The following is a 23,120-nucleotide window of genomic DNA, read 5'->3' as shown; positions in this document are numbered from 1 at the left end:
AATCAGAGAAAGACAACTATCATATGATCTCCCTGATGTGAGGAAGTGGAGATACAACATGGGGAGTTAAGGGGGTAGGAGAAGAATAAATGAAACAAGATGGGATTGGGAGGGAGAACAATCATAAGTGACTCTTAATCTCACAAAACAAACTGAGGGTTGCTGGGGGGAGGGGGGTTGGGAGAAGGGGGTTGTGGTCATGGACATTTGGGAGTGTATGTGCTATGGTGAGTGCTGTGAAGTGTGTAAACCTGGCGATTCACAGACCTGTACCCCTGGGGATAAAATATATTAAATGTTTATAAAAATTTTTTTAAAAATTTTAAAAATGATACAAATGAAATGACATTGTAGATTTCTTAATCATTAAGTAGCAAATAGTACAAGCCTTTATTTAAATATTATATCTACTTACAGGGTTTCATGATTTACTGTGAGATCCCCTGAAGAAAAAAATCTATCAAAATTATCATTTGGGGGGCGCCTAGGTGGCTCAGTGGGTTAAAGCCTCTGCCTTTGGCTCAGGACATGATCTCAGGGTCCTGGGATTGAGCCCCACATTGGGCTCACTGCTCCACAGGGAGACTGCTTCCTCCTCTCTCTCTACCTGCCTCTCTGTCTACTTGTGATCTCTGTCAAATGGGTTGATGGAATATTTTAAAAAGAATTATCATTTTGAAGTTTACCTGAAAACATGGTTTTGATATTCATTGGGCATATTTGGTATCATATGCTTGGAAATAAAGATATTGATGCTAAACCTTCAGATCTTGTTTTGTTACTTGTGGGAGGAGATAAGTGATTGGGCCCATTGACTGGTTCTAGTCTCTGCTCGGGACCAAGGAATGAGAAAATAGGGGAGAGAAAGGAGAGAGTGTCAGAGCTGTTCACATTGTTTGGAAGTGGAGGACAGGTGATGGGCAGGAACTCAAGTGCTGGAAGGAACTAGCCTCTTGGAACCCTGGAAACATAGAAAAATTGCTGAGACAATATCATACTACTGGGAAATGGTTTCCAAATGTGATTACTGAAATGGTCAGCAATAAAGCACAACCAGTTTACTGAGAGTCCAGTGATAATGAGTATGACACTGGCATATAGAATTTTAAAAATTTATATGGACACAATATTGGCTTTTTTGATCAATTAAAATGGGGGGAAATATGTATGTATATAAATTCTATTTTTAAATTTGAAGCATTCGAAACCTTATTAATAAATCAAATGATAATACCCCACAGTGTACTCCAAAATCACTATTGAAAAATGCTCTAATAGTGGTAGGTTACTTCGCTTTCCAAATATACTTACTGATGATCTGTTAACATCCAAGACAAAATTTTCAGGATTACTGTTTGTTGCTTGCAATTCTAAGGTCTCATGTGTAGGATTAACTAAAGGAATGATCTGAATAGCATACCTGGAAAGAAAAATGAAGTAAGTAAACTTGTTCATAAACTTGTTCAATGATAATTTTATAAATTTGATGACTATCATGGATTGAACTGCATACCCAAAAAAGATATATTTAAGTTCTAACTCCCAATATCTCAGAATGTGACCTTATTTGGAAAGAGGGTCAGTGTAGATATAATTTGCTAAGTTGTGATCATACTGGAATAGAGTGGCTCTTAATCCCTTATGACTGGTGTTCTTATTAGATAATGTGAAGACACATGACAAGATGACCATATGGCAATGGAGGAGGAGATTGAATAGATGCACCTCTAAATCAAGGAATACCAAGGATTGCTGGTAAGCACTAGAAGCCACAAGAGGAAAGGAAGGATTCTCTCTTATTGGTTTCAGAGGGAGCATGGTCCTGCTGAAACCTTGACTTCAAATTTCTAGCCTCCGGAACTGTTAGAATAATATGTTTCTGTTGTTTTAATCCACCCAGTGTGTGATATTTGTTATGATAGATCTAGGAAACTAATACAATGACTTGTATAAGTTTCAAAATAAGAATAATCATGTATGCACTAATGGTACTTTGCTAAATTAGTCCTTGATATTCTACTTCTGAGACCAAATGTTATTCCACACTGAGCAGTAGAATATATCACTGTTTTTGGAGCAATATTTACTCACTATTTGTAACTATTAAATTCAGGCAAAAAGGTTAACATAGTTTAGAAATAATAATAATGAGTAATAATTTCACAAGTTCTGTCCATTACATTGAAAAGATCCAAACCAATGATGAGTAAATACTGAAAAAAAATATGGCTGGTATTTATTTTCAAAGCAAAGACTAATCAAGAGGATTCGTAATTCTCACTTTACCATCATTTCTAATACCTTTTGATGTATAGCATGAAAACTGTTATCCTACAGAAATGCAGTGTAAAACCACACTGAGATACCACCTCACACCTGTTAGGATAGCTGTCATTTAAAAAAATAGTAAGTGTTGGCAAGGATGTGGAGAAAATTGAACACCGGTACCCCACTGATGGAAATATAAATTGGAACAGCTATTTTGGCAAACAATAGGAGGGTTCCTCAAAAAAATTTAAAAAGTAGTACTATATGATCTAACAATTAGATCCCAACTATTGAGTATATACCAACTATTGGGTATATATCCAAAATAAATGAAATCAGTATCTCAAAGACGTAACTGCACTCCCACATTAATTACAGCATTATTCACAGTGGCCAAGATATGTTCTTCCACAAATGTGAACTATACAATGAAATATTATTCAAACTTAAAAAAGAAGGAAATTTTGACATTTGCAACAACATGGATGAACTTAGAGGACATTATGTTAAGTGAAATAGCTCAGAGAAAGACAAATACTGTGTGATCTCATTTATGTGTGGAATATAAAAAAGTAAAAAATAGTTTAAGTTCTGTGGAAATTAAAATCAATTTCATGGCAAAGATTAATATAACTTGATGACATTTGAAATGGGCAAAGATAGGAAAAAGTAAGAAGTGTATGTAACCTGTGATTGCCAGTGGACCAAGGAGCAAAACATACAAACTGAAGAGGTACTTGATTCATTGTTCATCTGGAAAAAGTTTTTTGACTGAATTGAATCTAATAAATCTTTTCTTTAATTGCTAGTTTTCCCAATAATGAGAAATGAAGTTTGTAATTACAAATGTGTATACTGAGGATTGTTGATATACATATTTATTATTTAGGGACAAAATTAAATTTCTCGAGTTTAAAATGTTATACTTTTTCCTTGGGTTACTCATTTCTAAACAGTCACAATAAAATATTTTTTCATCAAGACTGTTTCAAACTTTTTAATACAGAATAAGCCTGAAAATTAAAATAATATTACTTGTCAAATCAATGAAAAATAAGAAGGTAATTTTAAAAATATATATCTATTTATTTTTAGAGAGAGAGAGAGAGAGTGAGCAAGCAAGCATGTAGAGGGGCAGAGGGAAAGAGAAGTATCCTGAAGCAGATTCCCTGCTAGTATGGAGCCCCACACTGGGCTCGATCCCAGGGTCCCGAGATCATGACCTGAGTTGGAGTCAAGAAATGGCCACTTACCCCACTGAGCCACCCAGATGCACCAAGAAGGTAATTTTAATGAGAACCAAGTGGTAGGACCTTAAAAACCATTTCCAGGATGAAGTGCATGTGTGAACTCTGAATTATTTTTTCAACTTCTTTTGAGTCTTAAACTTTTTCAAAATAAGACACTAAAAACAAAAAACAAACAACAACAACAACAAAAAAAAACAAAACAAAACAAACAAAAAACCACAGTGCCGGGGCACCTGGGTGGCTCAGTCAGTTAAGTGTCTGACTCTTGATTTCAGCTCAGGTCATGATCTCAGGGTTGTTGAGTTTGAGCCCAACATCAGGCTCCACACTGAGTGGGAAATCTGCTTGAGATTCTCTCTCTTCCTCTCCTTCTGAACTTCCCCCAACACATGCTCTCTCTCTAAGTAAATAAAATCTTAAAAAAAAAATAAAGACACCAGTGATGAGAAAATATCATGAACTCCTAAGAAGAATGCACTTACCATAAAAGGATAAAACAAAAAATGCCTCCAATATGTAAAGGTTCCTGGGGTGACTGAATTCAATTAATTTCATTTTGCAAATTATTTAGTAAGTGACCACTATCATTCTGAAATTCATTAATAATAATCTGTAAGGCAAATCATAGATTATAATTGAGGCTGTCTCTGACTTAAAAGTGCTAAGTCCTACAACTTACTCCATTTGTCTCTGCTTATGCTTGACATAAACCTGGGAACAACTAAATAGTGTATCTCCAACATGAATACTTCCATTGTACTCCAGGCTTTTTCTCAAACTTCCTAATCATCATTCAGGTGTTTAATAGAAACTTCAAATTTACAGGTCCCAAGCTGAGCTCTTGATCCTGACCCTCAAACCAGGTTTTCTTATAGTCTCCTCTATCTCAGTTAATGTCACATCTTTAGTTTCAGTTGCTCAGGTCAAAAACTTTAGTGTCATCCGTGCCCTCCTGTTTTCCTTAGGCCTCAAATATTTCTAGTGAACAAAACTCATTAGCTCTACTTTAAAAAATAAACCATAACTGAACACTTCTCTCCACAATCACTGGCAATCCTTTGGTCCAGCCTGCTATCATCTTGGTCCTGAATTAGTGTAATGACATCCTAACTGATGTTTCTCTCATATCACATGCAGATATCAACTCCAGATACATTGTGGATCTAAACATGAGAACTATATACGATGACAGTGATGTTCTTAGAGATGTTAGAATATGGAAGAATTGGAGAAAACAAAAAAGCTGAAAAACTACATTAAAATTCAGAATTTAGGGGCACCTGGGTGGCTCAGTGGGTTAAAGCCTCTGCCTTCTGCTCAGGTCATGATCTCAGGGTCCTGGGATCGAGCCCCGCATCAGGCTCTCTGCTCAGCAGGGAGCCTGCTTCCCTCTCTCTCTCTCTGCCTGCCCCTCTGCCTACTTGTGACCTCTGTGTCAAATAAATAAATAAAATTTTTTTAAAAATTCAGAATTTAATGTCACTAAAAGACTCCACTAAGAGACTGAAAAGGAAATTCACAAGATAAGAAAAGGTATTTGCAACATATATAACCCACAAAGGTTTGTAGCCACTATATATAAAGAACTATAAGATATAAAGGAAAATGCAAATTGTAAAATGATCAAAGGGCATGAACAAAAATTTCAAAAAAGATAAACATATGGCAGGTGCTCAACCTCATTATTCATGAGAGAAACGTAAATTAAAAATACATTGACATAGGGGTGCCTGGCTGACTCAGTCAGAAAAGTGTGTGACTCTTGATCACAGGGTTGTGAGTTCAAGCCCCATGCTGGATGTAGAAATCACTTAAGGAAAAAAAAGTCTGAAGGGGTGCCTGGGTGGCTCAGTTAGGCTCTGACTCTTGATTTCAGCTCAGGTCATGGGAACTCAGGGTCATGGGAACAAGCTCTGCATTGGGCTCTGGGCTCAATGTGGAGTCTGTTGAGATTCTTTCTCTCTCTATCCCTCTGTCCTTCCCCTGTTCTCTCCCTCCGCCCCTCAGATAAATAAATGAATAAATAAATCTTTTTTTTAAATCTTAAAAAAAATAGAAGTACATTGACGTACTACTTTACACACAGCACAATGGTTAAAATTCGTCTTACAATACCCATGTTCTTGAGGATGTAAAACAACTACCATTCATATATGGCCAGTGGAATGTAATACATACAACCAATTTTGAACTTTTTGTTGTTACCCACTAAATTAAAGTGATATTGCATTTCTATGTTTCTATCCAACAGAAATGAGCACATATGTGCAACAAAAGCATATACAATGTTATAAACAATATGTTTCATAATATACCAAACTGGGGGAAAAAAAACCTAAAAGACGAAAAACAATAAAAAATTCTTTTGCAGCAAAGAAAATCAGTCAAGAATGGTATACAGAACAACACAAACGGGTAAGTCCTGACTATTATTTTAGAGCCTCGCATTTAAATATGAGCAAGGGGAGCCTGGGTAGGTAGGCGGGTTAAGCATCCAACTCTTGATTTTGGCTCCGGTCATGATCTCAGGGTCCTGAGTTCGAGCTCGGCTTTGGGCTCTGCACTCAGCAGGGAGTCTGCCTGGGATTCTGTTTCCCTCTGCCCCCCCCTACTTTCTTTCTCGCTCTCAATTAAATAAATAGATCTTTAAATATGAGTAACACAAGTTTCAGGGAAATTTTTGAGTAGGGAAAAAGGATAACAAAATTTATAACTAAAGACAAGGACCAAGACCTCTTAAAATGACCATTCATATCTTAAGCATATCAGAAAAAATATTATCAACATGAAATAAGAACAGAACGTTATAATTTTTAAAAACCCAGAAATATGTAAAAGAAACATCCAAACAACAACAACAAAAATGGTGCTGGATGTTGATGGCTGACACAAAAATTCAACAGAAAGAATAGAAGATAAATTCAGGTAAATGTAACTGAATGCAAAAGCACAGATGCTGGTTTAAAAAAAGACCAAAAAATAAGAAAATTAAAATAGCCCCCAAGCTCTAAAACTAAAACAAAGGTGTTGTAAGAAGAGAGAAAATAGATGGCATAATTTGAGACTTCCAGAAGCTGAAAGTCATGTATTTCCATATTGAAAGAGACCCCCAACTGCCTAGAAAAGTGTATGAAAATAAAGCCACACTGATTTATTAAACATTTTAAAGACATTGGATACAATTAATGGCCATGCAAACTTCCAAAGAGGATAAGGATCCAGAATAAGGCTGGCTAAAAAAGTAGTTACTCTCAAACATCTATTATTATTTTGCAACTTTTAATTCTATACAGTATAACTTAGATAAAAAGAAATTATGCTTTAGAACAACATGACCAAAAGTAACAAGAATTCAAAAAGAAAGAAAAGGTGAGCACCTTTCAGTGGAATAAAGAAAAAAACCATGATTGTAAAACTTGTTGTGCTAAATATTTTCACATTAAGTGTATTACATTTACTAATACTTTTATGTATGTATATAGTTTTCATACATTTATTTTTAAAACAAGAAAAAAATAGAAAACTAGAAATAAGTTTGTTAGTAAGTGAAAGCAGACACTGCCGGCACCCCACCCCGTTCCCCTGAAAGATTTTTACCAGTACTCTTCCCTCAGATCCCAACTTCTACATACTGGCTGTTTATCTTCATCTGAGACCAGATTATTGCCGGTGGGTCCTGCTGTCTCCTCAACTCTATAGGCAGTAGAAGTGCTTGGGAGTTGTTACCTCTTCCCAAGGAAGCTTATAGTGACTAGTACGGGAGTTCAAAAGCCAAGCATCGTTGCATTAAGACAGGACCAACTCTGAGATGTAACTTATGCTACAGAGTTCTCTGCAGGATCAGATAGTCTGGGGCTGCACCTGCCATCACACCCTTGCTTAACTTCTTCCCCTTTCTTATCCTGCTCCCCCTATTCTCTTACTGATTGTTCTTACTGGGACCACTTCCTTAATAAAGGACTTGCTACGGATTTATCAGCTACAGATCTGGCACTGGGAGAATGCAACACTCTGCTGGAGTGCTAAGGGAGATAAATTAACAAAGAGGTACTGATTTGTCCATTAGTGCACATGCTCTTGAAAAGCATGAATTGTGTATTATCCTTTGGACAGAAAAAAAAATCTGAGACCTAAAGTTTCATCTATCAGTGGTGATTGAAATGCAGGAAAGACAACTTGGAATGGTAACAAAAACAATACTGGAGGATCTACTGTGCCATTAAAATCAGCCCAATACTATAAGTTATATTTAATTAAAAGCCCTTTATGTTATTTCACGTGGATGCTGTTTCTTTTACATATGCTACTTCCAGGGTATTTTAGGTTTGCCTTCAGGCCTAACATGCTGTATTTTGTTTGAAGCAAGATTGCACCAAATCCTCTTGCAGATTCGCATATTTCCTAATCATCCTTTGTTAAGTATTGTTAATACAACCATGTATGATACTATAATACGAAGCAGGAAAGAGGCCAAAAGACATCTCTGCTAGAGAATGTAGAGATTTTGGCACGTTTTTATATTCACAGATGTTATTTATTTGTTTAGAGACTATTATCTTTCAAAGGTTTGTAGGGCAAATCTTTGGATTTCCACTGGATTTTCTATGTAGATCCACTAGTTTGAATCTGGAAAATTATATACAAGAACATTCTCCTTAGTCTCTTTTCTACATTTAGTGACCTAGGGCAAATCACTTAGCATCTGTAAACCTCACTTACCCCATTTGAAACCAAGGCAAATCCCCCTAATAGGCATATTAGTCTTAAAAAATATTCATGTAGTTTATATCTGTGAACAATATAGTAACTTTTAGGTCTTAAACTTCCTTTCAAGATGATATGGCTCAAAAAATCCTCATCCTGAATGAAAAAAATTGTGACTCTGAGATGATAATAATGAATGTATTTTACACATACTAGAAACCAAAATGATTCCAAGAATATTTGATTTGATAAGGATCTTTACTATTAAGCTATGAGGGATTACCTCATCTTTATATGGAATTATTGCATAGTAATTTATGGAAGCATGTTTTCAATTGTATCTGACATAATCAAAACTGCTCCCTAAAATATAAAGTAAATAAATATCACCTTGAGCTTTGTATAAGTCTGACCTGAGACCCATAAACTATTTAGAATTCATTAATACCATAATTCTATTTGTTTCATATTGGATTTCCATTCCTCAATAAAATATAATCTTTATAGAATTATTAAAAATAAATAAAAATAAAAGTAGGGGGGTGCCTGGGTGGCTGAGTGGGTTAAGCCTCTGCCTTTGGCTCAGATCATGATCTCAGGGTCCTGGGATTGAGCCCCACGTCAGGCTCTCTGCTCAGCAGGGAGCCTGCTTCCCCCCCCCTGCCTGTCTCTGTGCCTACTTGTGATTTCTGCCTGTCAAATAAATAAATAAAATCTTTAAAAAAATAAGAATTTAAAAAATAAAAATAAAAGTAAAAAATAAAAAAATTTTAAAAGTAGGGACGCCCCTGCATGGCTCAGCTGGTTAAGCATCTGGCTCTTAGTTTCAGCTCAGGTCGTGATCTCAGGGTCTTGACACTGAGCCCCATGTCAGGCTTTGTGCTCGGTAAGGAGTCTTCTTCTCTTCTCCCTCTGTTGCTCCCCCTGTTCGTGCTCTCTCTCTTTCTCACTCTCTCTCAAATAAATACCTCTTAAAAAATAATAAAAGTAGGAATTGTGATTTGATTACCCAACATACCAGCATCAAACCTGGTACCAGACATGTAATAAGAGCTCAACCACGTAAATATAAATGGTCATATGTCAAGGGCACATGCTATTAGCCAAGTGAGCAAGTATTCTCCACTGTCTATTGCTGACCCTCTGCTTTGCTTTGACCAAACTTTACTCAGCCTTCTATATTTCCTATGGGGCCATGAGTTCTGCTTGTCCCCAAGTCTGAGCAAGCACAAATATGCCTCCTTCCTTGGCTTCTCCTGGGAGTCAGTTTATCACAGTGTGGTTCTTTTCCTATCAATTGCCAACAGTCATTCTCCTTTCCTTGCCAGATTTCCCCCCAAAGAGTTTGCTTATCTATTATTGTCCCACCTTTACCTTTTCCTGTTTGATTCTGAGATGCTTTCAGATTTCTGAGATGTGCATCTCCAACTATTTCAGTAGTCCCTTTCTCTCCCTTGCAATAATGATTCTGAATAAAAACCTCTCCTTACTAAGTCCCAATTTGTTTTTCTTTCACATAAATTTTCCATGGGGTAATTTAAATATAAAATCTTCCCTGGAGAAGAAAATCAACGACTAAAAATGTATTTATGTCTTACCAAAAGATTAAGTAGATTACAACAATATTCTTTTAGATAAACTTTTCTCCTTCCACGAAACAATTTTATCTGTGAAATAGAACTTACTTCCCAAGGTCACATTGTATTTCTGGTATTGTGACTGGTTTCGGCAATTCAGTAGTTAATCTCAGTAAATACCAGAACTCGAGAGCCACATCTGGCTGAAAAACAATGCTGGTGGAGAAAAATATACAAAATCTTATCAGTGGTTTTAGTTTGTGTAATAAAATTGGCAGAAAAAATCCTAAATAGGTGGTTTCAAATACAATATTTGACAACTGCTTTGTGACACATTCTACTGTTGTTGTAGATCTATTTTTAAATGTTTCATTTTCATGAGAAGATCACTTCATTATTCAGAAAAAGTGTCGTCATTAAGATCTGTTTAATAAATGCCTGTTGAATGAATGAAAAATATTTAAACATTAATGAAGTCAAATATCTTGCAGGAGCAATAACAAGAGAAGTCCTGCTTTCTGTAATTAAATCCAATTTGGTTCGTTGATTTAAACATCTGTATATTTTCGTGTGATAGGCAACTCTGGAGACCTTTCTGTATTATCAGCATGTGCTCCCTTCCGGGGAAACAGAAACAGAACCTGTGACTGTCTAAAAGTATTAACTGGAAACAATAAATAAATAAAATTATAACTGGGCTGGTATGTCAACTCTGTCATCTTTTACTTGAGTAGACTTGAATAAGTCACTTAAAATCCTTTTGAAGGCTTTATTTCAAAGGATCAACAATAAAATGCCACACTCAAACCACACCTTTCATCTCTACAGCCTGTAGTCGCTGGAGAATACTGTACGACATAGTTCATACACTCTAGCGGATGCAGAGTAAGTTGCTTGAGTCCATTAAGGGCAGCACTGGATAACTGCACATCTATGTGAATGATTCTCTCTTTTGGATTAGAGAGAGGTATTTCCATGCAAATGCTCTCCTAGAATTACAGAACAAATACATAATAATCAGCTTTTAGTGTCCGCATAGAGTGAGTCATTGTTCTATAAAAGCAAATGCAAAGAAAACTTTTATATAACATAAGCCCATTTATTTTATTTCTCTCCTTTTTCCACTATTAAATATATCTCACTTACTTTTTTTTTAAATTTTTTTCTTAAGGTTTATTTATTTATTTATTTATTTATTTATTTTTTTTAAGATTTTATTTATTTATTTGACAGAGAGAAATCACAAGTAAGCAGAGAGGCAGGCAGAGAGAGAGGAGGAAGCAGGCTCCCCGCTGAGCAGAGAGCCCGATGTGGGGCTCGAACCCAGGACCTGGGATCATGACCTGAGCCGAAGGCAGCGGCTTAACCCACTGAGCCACCCAGGCGCCCTATTTATTTATTTATTTGACAGACAGAGATCACAAGCAGGCAGAGAGACAGGCAGAGAGAGAGGAGGAAGCAGGCTCCCCGCTGAGCAGAGCCTGATGTGGGGCTCGATCCCAGGACCCTGGGATCATGACCTGAGCCGAAGGCAGAGGCTTTAACCCACTGAGCCACCCAGGTGCCCCATCTCACTTACTTTTAATCTCTTATATGTTTTTCTTGACTAGTCTTGGTAAATGGTATTTTTTTAAACAACAAATACTCTAAGACATCCATCTAGCTAAATGCTATGGAAAGGATAAAATTACATTTAAAATATAGTTTTTGGGCGCCTGGGTGGCTCAGTGGGTTAAAGCCTCTGTCTTCTGCTCAGGTCATGATCTCAGGGTCCTGGGATCAAGCCCCGCATCGGGCTCTCTGCTCAGCAGGGAGCCTGCTTCCTCCTCTCTCTCTGCCTGCTTCTCTGTGATCTCCATCTGTCAAATAAATAAATAAATAAAATCTTCAAAAAAAATAAAATAAAATATAGTTTTCTTCGATACCAATATGACCATGAAGTCCATTTGTCAATGTTTTCTCTAGCTGTGGTACTCAAACTTTAGCATGCATAAGAATCATCTCCAGAGATTGCTAAAACATAGATTACTGGTCCCCATGGCCCCCAAAGACTCTGATTTAGTCGCTCTGGGATGTGGGCCTAATAATATATATTTCTAAAAAGTTCTGCTGATACAGAGGACACACTTTAAGTATCTCTCTACATCAGCATCAAATACTAAGGAAAATCTGAAGAAGACAAATTATGCTGATAATAAAATTACCTTCTTGTTTAGAGTCTTTCCTTCCATTCTGGTTTCTCCTATCCTGTCCCTCTAGCTACACCCACTTAGCCCTAGAAGGTACTGTTCAGGTTCTAAGACATTTCTTGATCCCCATTCTGACCATTCTGACTAATGACTTATAGTTCATCCTATCATAGCCACAATCTCCACTATACTACAGTAATAGTAAAAAGCCATTAATTGAAACAAAAATGTTAAAGGTGATCAAAAGACAGGACATATCTCAATTCTGAACAAGGATGAGTTGTCTATAATGTCTTACCCTAATGAAATGGAAAATGTCGTGCATTTCAGTCATAATTCAAAGCTTGGCAATGGGTGTACTTTAGGACTTGGAATTATTTTGAAACTTATCACATTAGAGAATGACAAAAACAACCTTGATACTAAGCTGGTAGGGACAGGTGGTGATGGGGAGAGAGTTATTCACAAAACATAGCTTCAAGATAGACATTACAGCTTCACCCAAAGAATGAACATTTGCTTGATTACCAATATATAAATAAATGAGTGGATAAATGTTACGTTTTAGGGGAATGGAAACAGCATTGAGTGTGGTGAACAACATCTGGTAAGGAGAGATGAAAAACAAGAATATATACAAATTTACAATTAAATCGGGATATCATTTATTACAAATCAGATTTAATTATAAATGCATGGGAAAATGGCTATCTACAATAGTTTCAGGAGATATTAGAATCATGGATTCTTAAAATATACGGGCATTTAAATTGCTGTAGTAAAGTAACTAAGCTCATGATTATAAAGAAGGAAAATTAAAAATACAAAATGCAAAAAAACCCAATAATGACATTATGTCATTGAGTTTATCATTTTCTAGGCACTCTGAAGTATTTCATGAGACTGTTATAGAATTCAGCCTCCTAAGGAAGTTTCTAAGGGTGACACAAATCAACGACTAGACCATATGCCAGGATAACAAATACCAACAACTATATATTGGCCTAGAAACTTTGCCCAGCTCTTTAGGTAGAAAACTGAAATGAGACAGATTTGGACTAGACATTTGTCCTCGTCTATTACTCAGATATTTCTCAGACAAGGTCGGTGTCAGTTTAAAACAATGCTTTAGCTTATTCTTCACAGAAGTAAAAATACTAGGATCTAAACCAGTGATTTTCAAAATGTTCTCACCACAACCTAGAGTAATTCATTTTACATCACAACATGGCCCACATACACATACCACTGAAAAAAAAAGATTCACAAAATGATCCCTGCTCTTCCCACATGTGACATTCTCTGATGCTTTCTATTCTCTTGTATTCTATTATATCCCACCCCCCACCCCCCAAAAGCTTGTTTTGACACACTCACATTTTTTTGAGACCGTACATTGAAAAACTCTGGTCTAAAGAGGAATGAAGTACTGGAATATCAGATGGCTTTATGTCTCATCACATTTAGACTTTGAACACAAAGTAGAACAAAACCACTTTCAATCTACTGCAATGGCTGTGAACTACAAGCCATGAAACAGAAGTACGCCCTAGTGATACAAACGACATTCTAACCGTGGACAAATCTTCAGAGATGCAAATGGGGATGGCAGCTCTGGGGCACTTGTGTAAGAGCCTCTCTTTGACACATCCATGGCAAATATCACTACTACATCACTTCACTCTTATCCAGTAGGTCTGGACACCCCCTCAAAATCGAGCAGCCTTCCAGAGAGCAATCGTTAATTGCTTCGAACCACCTGCACTACAGCAGTACGGCAGTCTCTAGGGAAAGCCTGCAGTGGAATTCTCTGGGGCCTCAAAACCAGCAAGAGACTCAATAGAAATGAATGTTTCATTATAGTAAAAAGCTTTAAGTATCCAATTAATTAAGAGCGCTGTATTTCTAGTCTGGTAAAATACATGTCAAATTTAACTACAGCATTATAAAAAATAATTTCTAACGTTCATTATAACTTGAATATTTTCTTTTCAAGTTTAAATCGATTAAAAACCCCTAAATTACACCTTTAAAATATAGTATTGTATGAATAATCTCTTTTAAATATACATCTGCCAAAATACTGTCAAAATTAATTTAGACAAGATTAATTTTCTAACTGTATTTCTTAAGGCCATAAAAATTAGATATTTCTTTAAATATTTCTTTTTTTTTTTTTATTTATTTGACAGACAGAGATCACAGGCAGGCAGAGAGGGAGGAGGAAGCAGGCTCCTTGCTGAGCAGAGAGCCTGATGCGGGGCTCGATCCCAGGACCCTGAGATCATGACCTGAGCCGAAGGCAGTGGCCCAACCCACTGAGCCACCCAGGCGCCCCTCTTTAAATATTTCATGTGCTCAATAAGTTAAAGAGATTTTTGTCATTCATGATTTGATGAGATGATCCAAGTTTGTAAGTTTATTCTTGAAATACCTCCTTTGTGTTAGCTACATAATCCAAAAATACATAACTATTTTCAACGTCAGAAAAAGAATGTATAAAGGAGTCATTTGCAAAAATGGTTAATAGTCTTATTGTCTAAGGCATCCTGCCACCCCCATTCCATTTTATGACAAATAACTCTCACTCAATAGGAAATATAAAGACAGCTGAATTTCTGTGATTACGCTCTCTATATAAAAGGTGTGAAATATTTGGCTAGTGTATGTCTTGCCAATGGCATATTCTCCCACTTTGATGAGTGGTTTTGTAAGTTTTTTTAGAATTAAATATATATCAATTTGGACTGATTTTGTTTTTGGAAATTCAAGTGAAATAGTGACTATTTTTTTTGTCTTTTGTCTTTTGTCTTTACATGGCCTCTTTTGGGTGCAATGATAGACAGCATTCCTTTATAAGGTGTTCAGTATTTTTCTCTGGATTGTACGTAAGCAATATTTTAGCTAACATAATGACTGCTTAAAGAAATTGCTTTCATTTTTCATCGTCCTTTTGTAAAAGGAATAAATTATGTATATTTAATCCTATGGCATATAAGTAAAGATTTTAGAGCATGGAGACCTTCATAAGATGTTGAAATTTAGAACACTGAAAAAATTCACTCAGCTGAAATTGGAATAGGTTTAAAATAGGTACAAACAGATGTATTGAATTTCGTAAATTATAACATTTTCAGAGGAAGTTTGATTACTTATATTCATTTTCATTTTTTAAATTTATTTATTTATTTATTTATTTATTTGAAAGGGAGAGAGAGAGGAGGAGAGGGGGTAGATGGGGAGGGGCAGAGAGAGAATCTTAAGCAGGCTCCACTCCCAGTGCAGATCCCGATTCGGGGCTCCATCTCATGACCCTGAGATCATGGTCTGAGCTGAAATCAAGGGTCAGATGCTTAAATGACTGAGCCTCCCAGGACCCCCCGCCCACCATATTCACTTTAAAACAAATATAAAATATCTTCAGGGACACCTGGGTGCTCAATCAGTTAAGCATCTGACTTCACTCAGTCATGATCTTGGGATCCTGCGATCAGGCCCCTCATGGGGTTCCGTACTCAGCAGAGAGTCTGCTTGTCCCTCTCCCTCTGCCCCTCCCCACCTTGTGCTCTTCCTTTCTCTCTCTCTCATGAATGAATAAATAAATAAATAAATAAATAAATAAGTAAATCTTTAAAGATATTTCTGGCATCTAAATATAATTTATATGTTCATTATTTTCTTAAAATAGAAAAAACATTTTGAGAGATTTTAAAACAGGTCAGATCATTCTCCTCTTTACACTCTCAAGTGGCTTCTAGTTGCACGTGGAATAAAATCTCGTCTTACCCTCAGAGGCCCTGCAAGATGTGGCCCTGCTGGCACCTCTGACTGGAAGAACCACCCCCCACCCCCGCAATCCTCAACCCACTGCCATTTCTGTCCAAGCTCCAGCCTCACAGGCATCGTTTCTGTTCCTGGAATGTCTGGGCTCCTACCTACTACCTCCTGTCTCACCAAGCTCATTTTGTTCCGAGGGCCGGGATATTTGTCAGTTGCTCTACCTGGGTGTATTTCCCCAGTCTTCACACCACAGTTGACAAAACTCTGGACTATTTTTGTTGGTACAATTATCACTAAATTTAGCTTAGGTATTTATTGTCATGGTAACAGAAAAACCGAATAGACTAAACTCGGTAGAGAACTGAAAACGGTTTCTCTTCCACTACTGATCTCCAAACCTGGCAGGATCTCCCTTTCTCCACCTTGTTGTTTTCTCAGAATAGTTCCTAATGCCAGAGCAGTCTGGTTGTCAGATCTTTAGAGAGGTATAAAATCAATCAACACTTTCATTTCATGTCCAATGAATGTTTTCCCTGATCTTTCCTCCTGGTACTCCCTCCCTACCCCCAAGATACGTAGTAATTTTTAAGACTGCTTATGAGGAAGCAGGTAGATGTGACCTGCCCTTTTCAAGCCCCTACTCTAACTTCCTCTCCTGTAATCACTATGTTAATATGGCATCTTCAAGGCTACAGGATGAAGATGGGATGAGAAGTAAAAAAACAAAGGCCACTTACTCAACTGATACTGATTGATCTTTTCCAGTTGACTTTCTAGGTCCTTCTCTTTTCCTCTTTCTAGCACTACCCCATACAGACTTTTTTTTCCTGGGTTCTTCTCACCCTGGCAGAATGCATGTTGAGCAGATCCTTTTAAATTAGCCCACCTAGCATGGAGTAGAATCCACTTTGATCTATAAGATCTTGTCATGTGCCAGTGAATGTGCCGCTGCTGTCTCTCTAGGCACTTCCCCTCCATCCACGGTCCAGCCTTTTAGCAAGAACTCACCAAAATCCAATGAGCATTAAACTGTCAGTTTCCACTCTTTAAAGAAGCCACACTCCATTTTTGTGTTCTGGCCAACACACACAGAGGCTGGACATGGGTGATAGGCTAAAGATGTCTCATCTTTATTGACATGGCAAAAATATTATCCCTCCAGCAAAATTCTGTGCTCCCCTTCATAATATAAAGAGACCGCTGGGCAGGAGCTGCCCAACCAGAGGTAACATTTCCCAAACTCTCCTGCACCCAGGCATAGCCATATTACTAGTTCTCTCTAATAGCATATAGGTGGAAGTGATGTGTACTGCCTCTGTGATGACATGTTTGAGAAACCAGTGGAAATTCTTTTCTGTTTCCTCTTTCTTTCTTCATATATCTATGTATATATGTATATGTGTGTGTGTGTGTGTGTTGTGTATATATATATATATATATATATATATATATATATATAGGAACTGCTTAGTTCTTAAAGGTTGATGGAACCACAATATAGGAGGATACTGGAACACAACATGGCAGATATCAGCCACCAACTGGGAACAAGTGCACCAGAGTGTTACAATCATTAAGAACTTTTATTGTGTTAGGCCACTGAAATTGTGGAGTTGATCATGTCAGCTAAAACACCGTAACTAAAACATTTAGTGAGTCCTTTATAAAGGACTTTATGAAGCAGCTTTCATAACATGGAGTGAAAATTATCAATGGTTCCCAGGTTTGTCTTTAGTTGAAAATATAAGACAACAGAAAAACTTCCCATGAAATATCTTATTTCAATGTTATTTTTGTTTTCTGTCTTACTCCACTATAATGTTAGCTCCATGTAAATAGGGGCCTTGTTTGTAATATTCATCACTGTTCCTCAGCATCTAGAATAGTGAGAAGGATACCAGAGGCATTAAATACTCGTTAAAGAATAAATGTGCAATTTGTAAGACACGTTAGTGTTTGTATATAAACCTAATGGTTAATATGTCTAATAGTCTGGATACTTTAAACTAAATAATACAGCAACCACTGATAAGATCTTACTCAGGAAGAGTTTAAAAGTATCAAGTTAACCTAGGCTACCTCCTTTCATGAAAGTTATTGGTAAGGACAGATCTGAGAAAGACAGTGGGTTGAATTTATCATTTGGTTGCCAGTTCACACCTTCTCTGAATAGGGAAAATTTAACTCACCGAGTATTTGCACTGAAAACCTCATCACTTCCTACTCTAACTGGGTCAGAGTAAATCAAGATTATGTTTTTTTTTGCCCATAAAAGCCTAATGGAGTCAATGACAATTCAACATGCACTAGCAGGATATATTTCCCACCATATCTTCTCCCAGAAAATAATCATGAGTTCACTTCATTTTATCTTATTATTTTTTTATTTAAAGGTTTTACTTATTTATTTGAGAGAGGGAGAGTGAGCACAAGCAAGGGGAGAGAGGGAGAAGCAGGCTCCCTGCTGAGCATGGAGCCCAACATGGGCTCAATTCCAGGACCCTGGAATCATGACCTGAGCCAAAGGCAGACGCTCAATCAACCGAGCCACCCAGGCATCCCCATGAGTTCCTTTTAAAGGGATTATTTCTGAGGTGCCTGGCTGGTTCAGTCAGTAAAGCATGTAACTCTTGATCTCAGGGTCATGGATTCAAGCCCCATGTTGGGCACAGAGCCTACTTAATTAAAAAAAATTAAAGGGGTTATTTCTGAGGTCCAAAACATACAATATTAATTTAATTGAGGCATATTATTGAGGACATTTTCAATTTTAATTTTATTCCATTTACAAACATCACCAAGTCAGTAAACAAACTGTACCAGGGTGTTTTAAAATGTACCATGTAATTCAAAAGAAGTGATAACTACAGTCTGTCTCAGGGATTTTCCTAAATTGAAAAGTTAGTGCCAACAGTTCAGAACTCAGAGGAAACAGGCAGACAGCTGAAAACTTGGCATTCCTCTGCTACTGCCACCTGCATGGCCCCTATACCTAAGGAAGTCATGCTTCACATCTCCCTACCCAGCCTGAGACATACAGAATGCAGACGTGCAATCAAGGTGGGCTGCCAGTGCCGGACCGGCAGATGATGTGGGAGTGAGCACGTAACTCGACAGGCACTGAGGACCTGTGAAAAAGTCGGAAACTCCTGAAGAGTGTATAGGTTTGTTCCTGTGCATTCAGACACTTACCATAACCTCAGGGGCGGGGGTGGGGGTGCCAGCAGCTATTAGAAGCTGTGACAAATAGAAATATATCTGAGGGGCGCCTGGGTGGCTCAGTGGGTTAAAGCCTCTGCCTTTGGCTCAGGTCATGATTTCAGGGTCCTGGGATCGAGCTCCGCATCGGGCTCTCTGCTCCGCAGGGAGCCTGCTTCCTCCTCTCTCTCTACCTGCCTCTCTGTCTACTTGTGATCTCTGTCTGTCAAATAAGTAAATAAAATCTTTAAAAAAAAAAAAAGAAATATATCTGGTTGCAGGGACTGATCCCTAGGAATTAGCCTCCTGCTTAATGTGTATCTCTGTATACACACATATGTATGTATATATGTAGAGCACAAAATGGAGCCTCTCATGTCAAGCAGGGGCCTATGTCAAGCAATGACACAAGTAGTTAAAGGTACTGAAGCTACAAGATATCACCAGGACCAGCATCAGCTGATGCCCCAGCACTGGTAACAAGGAGAACCACAGCAGGTCTGCAGTGGCCCAAGACTGATTCAATCCCTTTAAAAAGGGGAGGACTTTGGCAGCAAACTCTCAGACTCTTCAGACATGACTTCTCTATGTCTGACCACTTAAAAAAGGCAACTGCGGCTGAAACTCTGCGCGATGGATCTCCGAAAACCGAGATCCTTCACTGCTTGAATATAATAAAAGATAAGAGTCCAAAGTTGACTCGGACGGGACCCAGGCCTCACCTCCAACTGTGTGCCCACAGACTGACTTCAGGTTTGGTTCGTTAACTTCCTACCCCCTTCTGTTATCTCGTTTGTTGTGTAGCTTGTCTTATGTTCTTTTCTGGGTGCCATGTAAGAAGCCAAGTTGGATCACATGGTGAACTGTCATTGAGTTTGGAATCCCCAACCTGCTTTATCATTGTGATTTAACTTTGCTTCATGACTGAATAAGGCTGACATTGTGGAAAGACAAAACTCATGTGTGTGTCTTCATAGCGTGCTCATGACTGTATATATATGTATTTATATACATGTACACATAGTCTATATTTTATTTTCTCAAGATAAATTCAAAGCAGAAAATTAATTTTTTACATCAAGACCTCACGAGGAAGAAAAATTTCAGAATCATGTACAATAGCCATGATATATGATCTTTCACCCCCCAAAAAATATAGAATATAAAAATACAAAAAAAATGAAAAAGAAGAAAATAATAGTGTTTTTAACTATGCTCCTGAAGGGGAGAAAATTTCACCATCCCAAGACATGTCTCTTTGTCATACTGATTATTTTAAACTGATTATTTTTAGGAAACAACAAACACAAACACTAAGCTTCTTGGAAAAACTAAGTAGGAGTCTTTTATAATAGACATTTACATTCATAAGGGAAATCTGCTTTTGTAATAGCATCTCCCTCACCGGGGGCTGGGGGGATGGGGTAATGACTCTAAATCCCTAGAGACTCTTATCAATAGAAAAGGCAAAGCATAAATCTGCACAGCAACATTACCCTTGTTTACAATGCTTTTCCTGGTCACCTCCAATAAAACTGACTCCCACCCCCAACATTTTGCTTTGTCTTTAGCTGAAGATAGTATTTAGTATTTAAGGTGAAGGCTTCTGTCATTTTGAGGAGTTATTCAGTTTCCCGGGTCTCTCCCATGTATATAGGAAGGAGATATACATGTTATTAAACTTCTGTTTGATTTTCTCCTGTTAATTTGTCTCATGTCAATTTAATTCTTAGACCAGCCAAAAAAAACCTTCAAAGGTATAATAAATGTTTCCCTCCCCAACATTCTTCTCTCACTAACTTGCAGAGAGACTTCTGGGTCTCACCATTAATAATACAGTGAATTTCATTAAAGATTGATTATAAAATGAAAAAAATTAGTCATTCAATTGTCACTGACAACAGAACAAATATTATGGAGGCTATGACTGATCTAAAGCTTAAAGCATAGGTTTTAGCCACACACTTAAGTTTTGTTTTCAGAACACATTTGTAACTCATTACTGTATGTTGAAATTATTGTCAGTAGGAAGATAATGGATCGCTCTCATTATTCTCACACAGCCAAACTATAAGACATACAAGAGATTTCTAAGGTCAAACAAAATGGAATAGCAGATATCACATGTTAAAAATTCCAAGAGAATACTAAATAATTTATACCAAGAGATAATGGACTGCTATCAACCACTTATTGTTTACTGTGAATATAACCTGATTTTTGGAACTTACTCTGAAGAAGTAACCAAATTTATGTGCCTTGAGGGTATAAACATTTCTTACATGAGCGCTATTTTAGAGAGATTCTGACCATCTTTAAGGAAGATGTGAAAACTGGGTTGAATGTAACAAAAGCTGAGATACAGATGGAAAATCAGAGATGGCTTAGTATCTTGAAAGCTCCATTGCTATATCTGATGATCTAAGGCTTAAATTAAATACATCTCAAAAGTTTGGCAAAATAGCGAATGCATTAAAAACTATTAGCTAACAGTATATAGGTAAGGACAACAATTTTAGCATATTTTTGAAAGTATTTGGAAAACTTCTTCAAGAAGTGCACAAAGATTTATGTGATGGGATTATCTAAAAGAATCCATACGATCTCCACCAACTGAACCATCATGTCTGGGAGTTAAAGAGTGCATTTATTTTTACCTTAGGCAATTACTACTAGAAAGGTGGGAAAAACAATAACTAGGCGACAACATCACTGTCATTTAGCAGCCTAACTGGATTGAGGTAGTCAAAAAAGACTCCCCTCTGCCATCAACTTCAGCTGAAAGTGATTGTGTAGTACAATACACCTACCTGTAGTGACAAACAGCAATTTAGAAATTCATGGCGCTAAGTTCTACTCCTGTATTGCTAAATGGAATGGAGGCTCAGGAATTGCATTTTTATCTATGTAGACCTTGGATATAAATTATTAAATATCTTTATAAAATAACTATGTTAACTATACCTAATGAAAAATAAGAGCAATGATGAAATTGGTAATAATCAGAAGAACATACGTAAACAAGATGAGTTATAGGTATCACACTGTGGTACCAAAACCAGGAAAGGTTTAAAGTAAAAACTAACAGGAAATCAACACAAACTGAATGAGAATTACATGTGTTAAAAACAAAAACAAAAACAAAAACGCGGAGCCTTGCTGGCCCAGTTGGAAGAGCACATGACTCTTGATCTCAGGGTTGTGGGTTCAAGCCCCATGTTGGGTGTGGAGATTACCAAAAAAAATAAAAATAAACAAACTTAAAAAAACAAAACAAAACAAACCAAATTAAAAGTAACCATAGGCCCCAAATGGCATCACTTAGGCCAAATCCCCAAAGTAGAGGCATAACACATATTCTTTTTTTTTTCTTTTGCAGTGTTTTGTTCGTTTTTTTTTTTTTTTTTTTTAATTTTTTTTTTTTTTTTTTTACAGAGAGACACAGCGAGAGAGGGAACACAAGCAGGGGGAGTGAGAGAGGGAGAAGCAGGCTTCCCACCAAGCCGGGAGCCCGATGCGGGGCTCGATCCCAGAATCCTGGGATCATGACCTGAGCCGAAGGCAGACGCTTAACAACTGAGCCACCCAGGTGCCCCCATAACACATATTCTAATTGCAGTTTCAATTTCAAACTGCCATAAAAATATTGATGTAGGTTTCACATGAGCCTCCTGGGTCACAAAGTTGCCTGTTAACAGTAGCCTAGAAGAGGTACCCAGACAGTGGCTCCATCTGGCTTCATTGTGATCTTAGGTATGGGGGAGCGGGGGAGAGGGAAGCGAGCTGGGCCTCTGGAACTTTGGAGGAAACGCCTGCTCACATCCTGCCCTGAGAGGGTCACTAAGCCCCAGGCCACCTGAGTTCCAGTGCTGATTCTGGCTTATTATTTTAGCTGGAGCAAGTTTCTGGATCCCAGTTTGCTCATCTTTATAAAGGGAAAAGTATTAGTTCCTAGATCACACGGTTGTAGTAAGAATTAAATGAGTTCATACTTGCAAAACAGAGCAATGTTTGACACTCAGCAAGTGTTCAATGGTTAATTGCATGCCAGTCACTTTCTCTGTCTAAACTATGAGTAGGAGCCCAAAGCCTACGAGTGTTTTAAATAAAGCTGATGTGAACACACACACACACACACACACACACACACACAC

General features: G+C 37.4%; 1 protein-coding gene across 1 annotated transcript in view; it reads right to left on the bottom strand.

Annotated features, from left to right (window-relative positions):
• LOC111150500 (cilia and flagella associated protein 47) overlaps positions 1–23,120 on the bottom strand; it is a 526,123-nt gene that overhangs the window by 128,066 nt on the left and 374,937 nt on the right. The window contains exons 52-54 of the mRNA XM_022507981.1: positions 10,613–10,788; positions 9,908–10,015; positions 1,312–1,420 (exon numbers count right to left, since the gene is read on the bottom strand). Coding sequence (XP_022363689.1) covers positions 1,312–1,420; positions 9,908–10,015; positions 10,613–10,788 — 393 coding nt within the window. The remainder of the gene's footprint in view (positions 1–1,311; positions 1,421–9,907; positions 10,016–10,612; positions 10,789–23,120) is intronic.

The sequence above is a fragment of the Enhydra lutris genome, unplaced genomic scaffold (assembly GCF_002288905.1).
Source record: "Enhydra lutris kenyoni isolate GAN:26980312 unplaced genomic scaffold, ASM228890v2 scaffoldscaffold23, whole genome shotgun sequence".
Lineage (NCBI taxonomy): Eukaryota > Metazoa > Chordata > Mammalia > Carnivora > Mustelidae > Enhydra > Enhydra lutris.
This window is presented reverse-complemented; position numbering and strand designations above follow the sequence as displayed.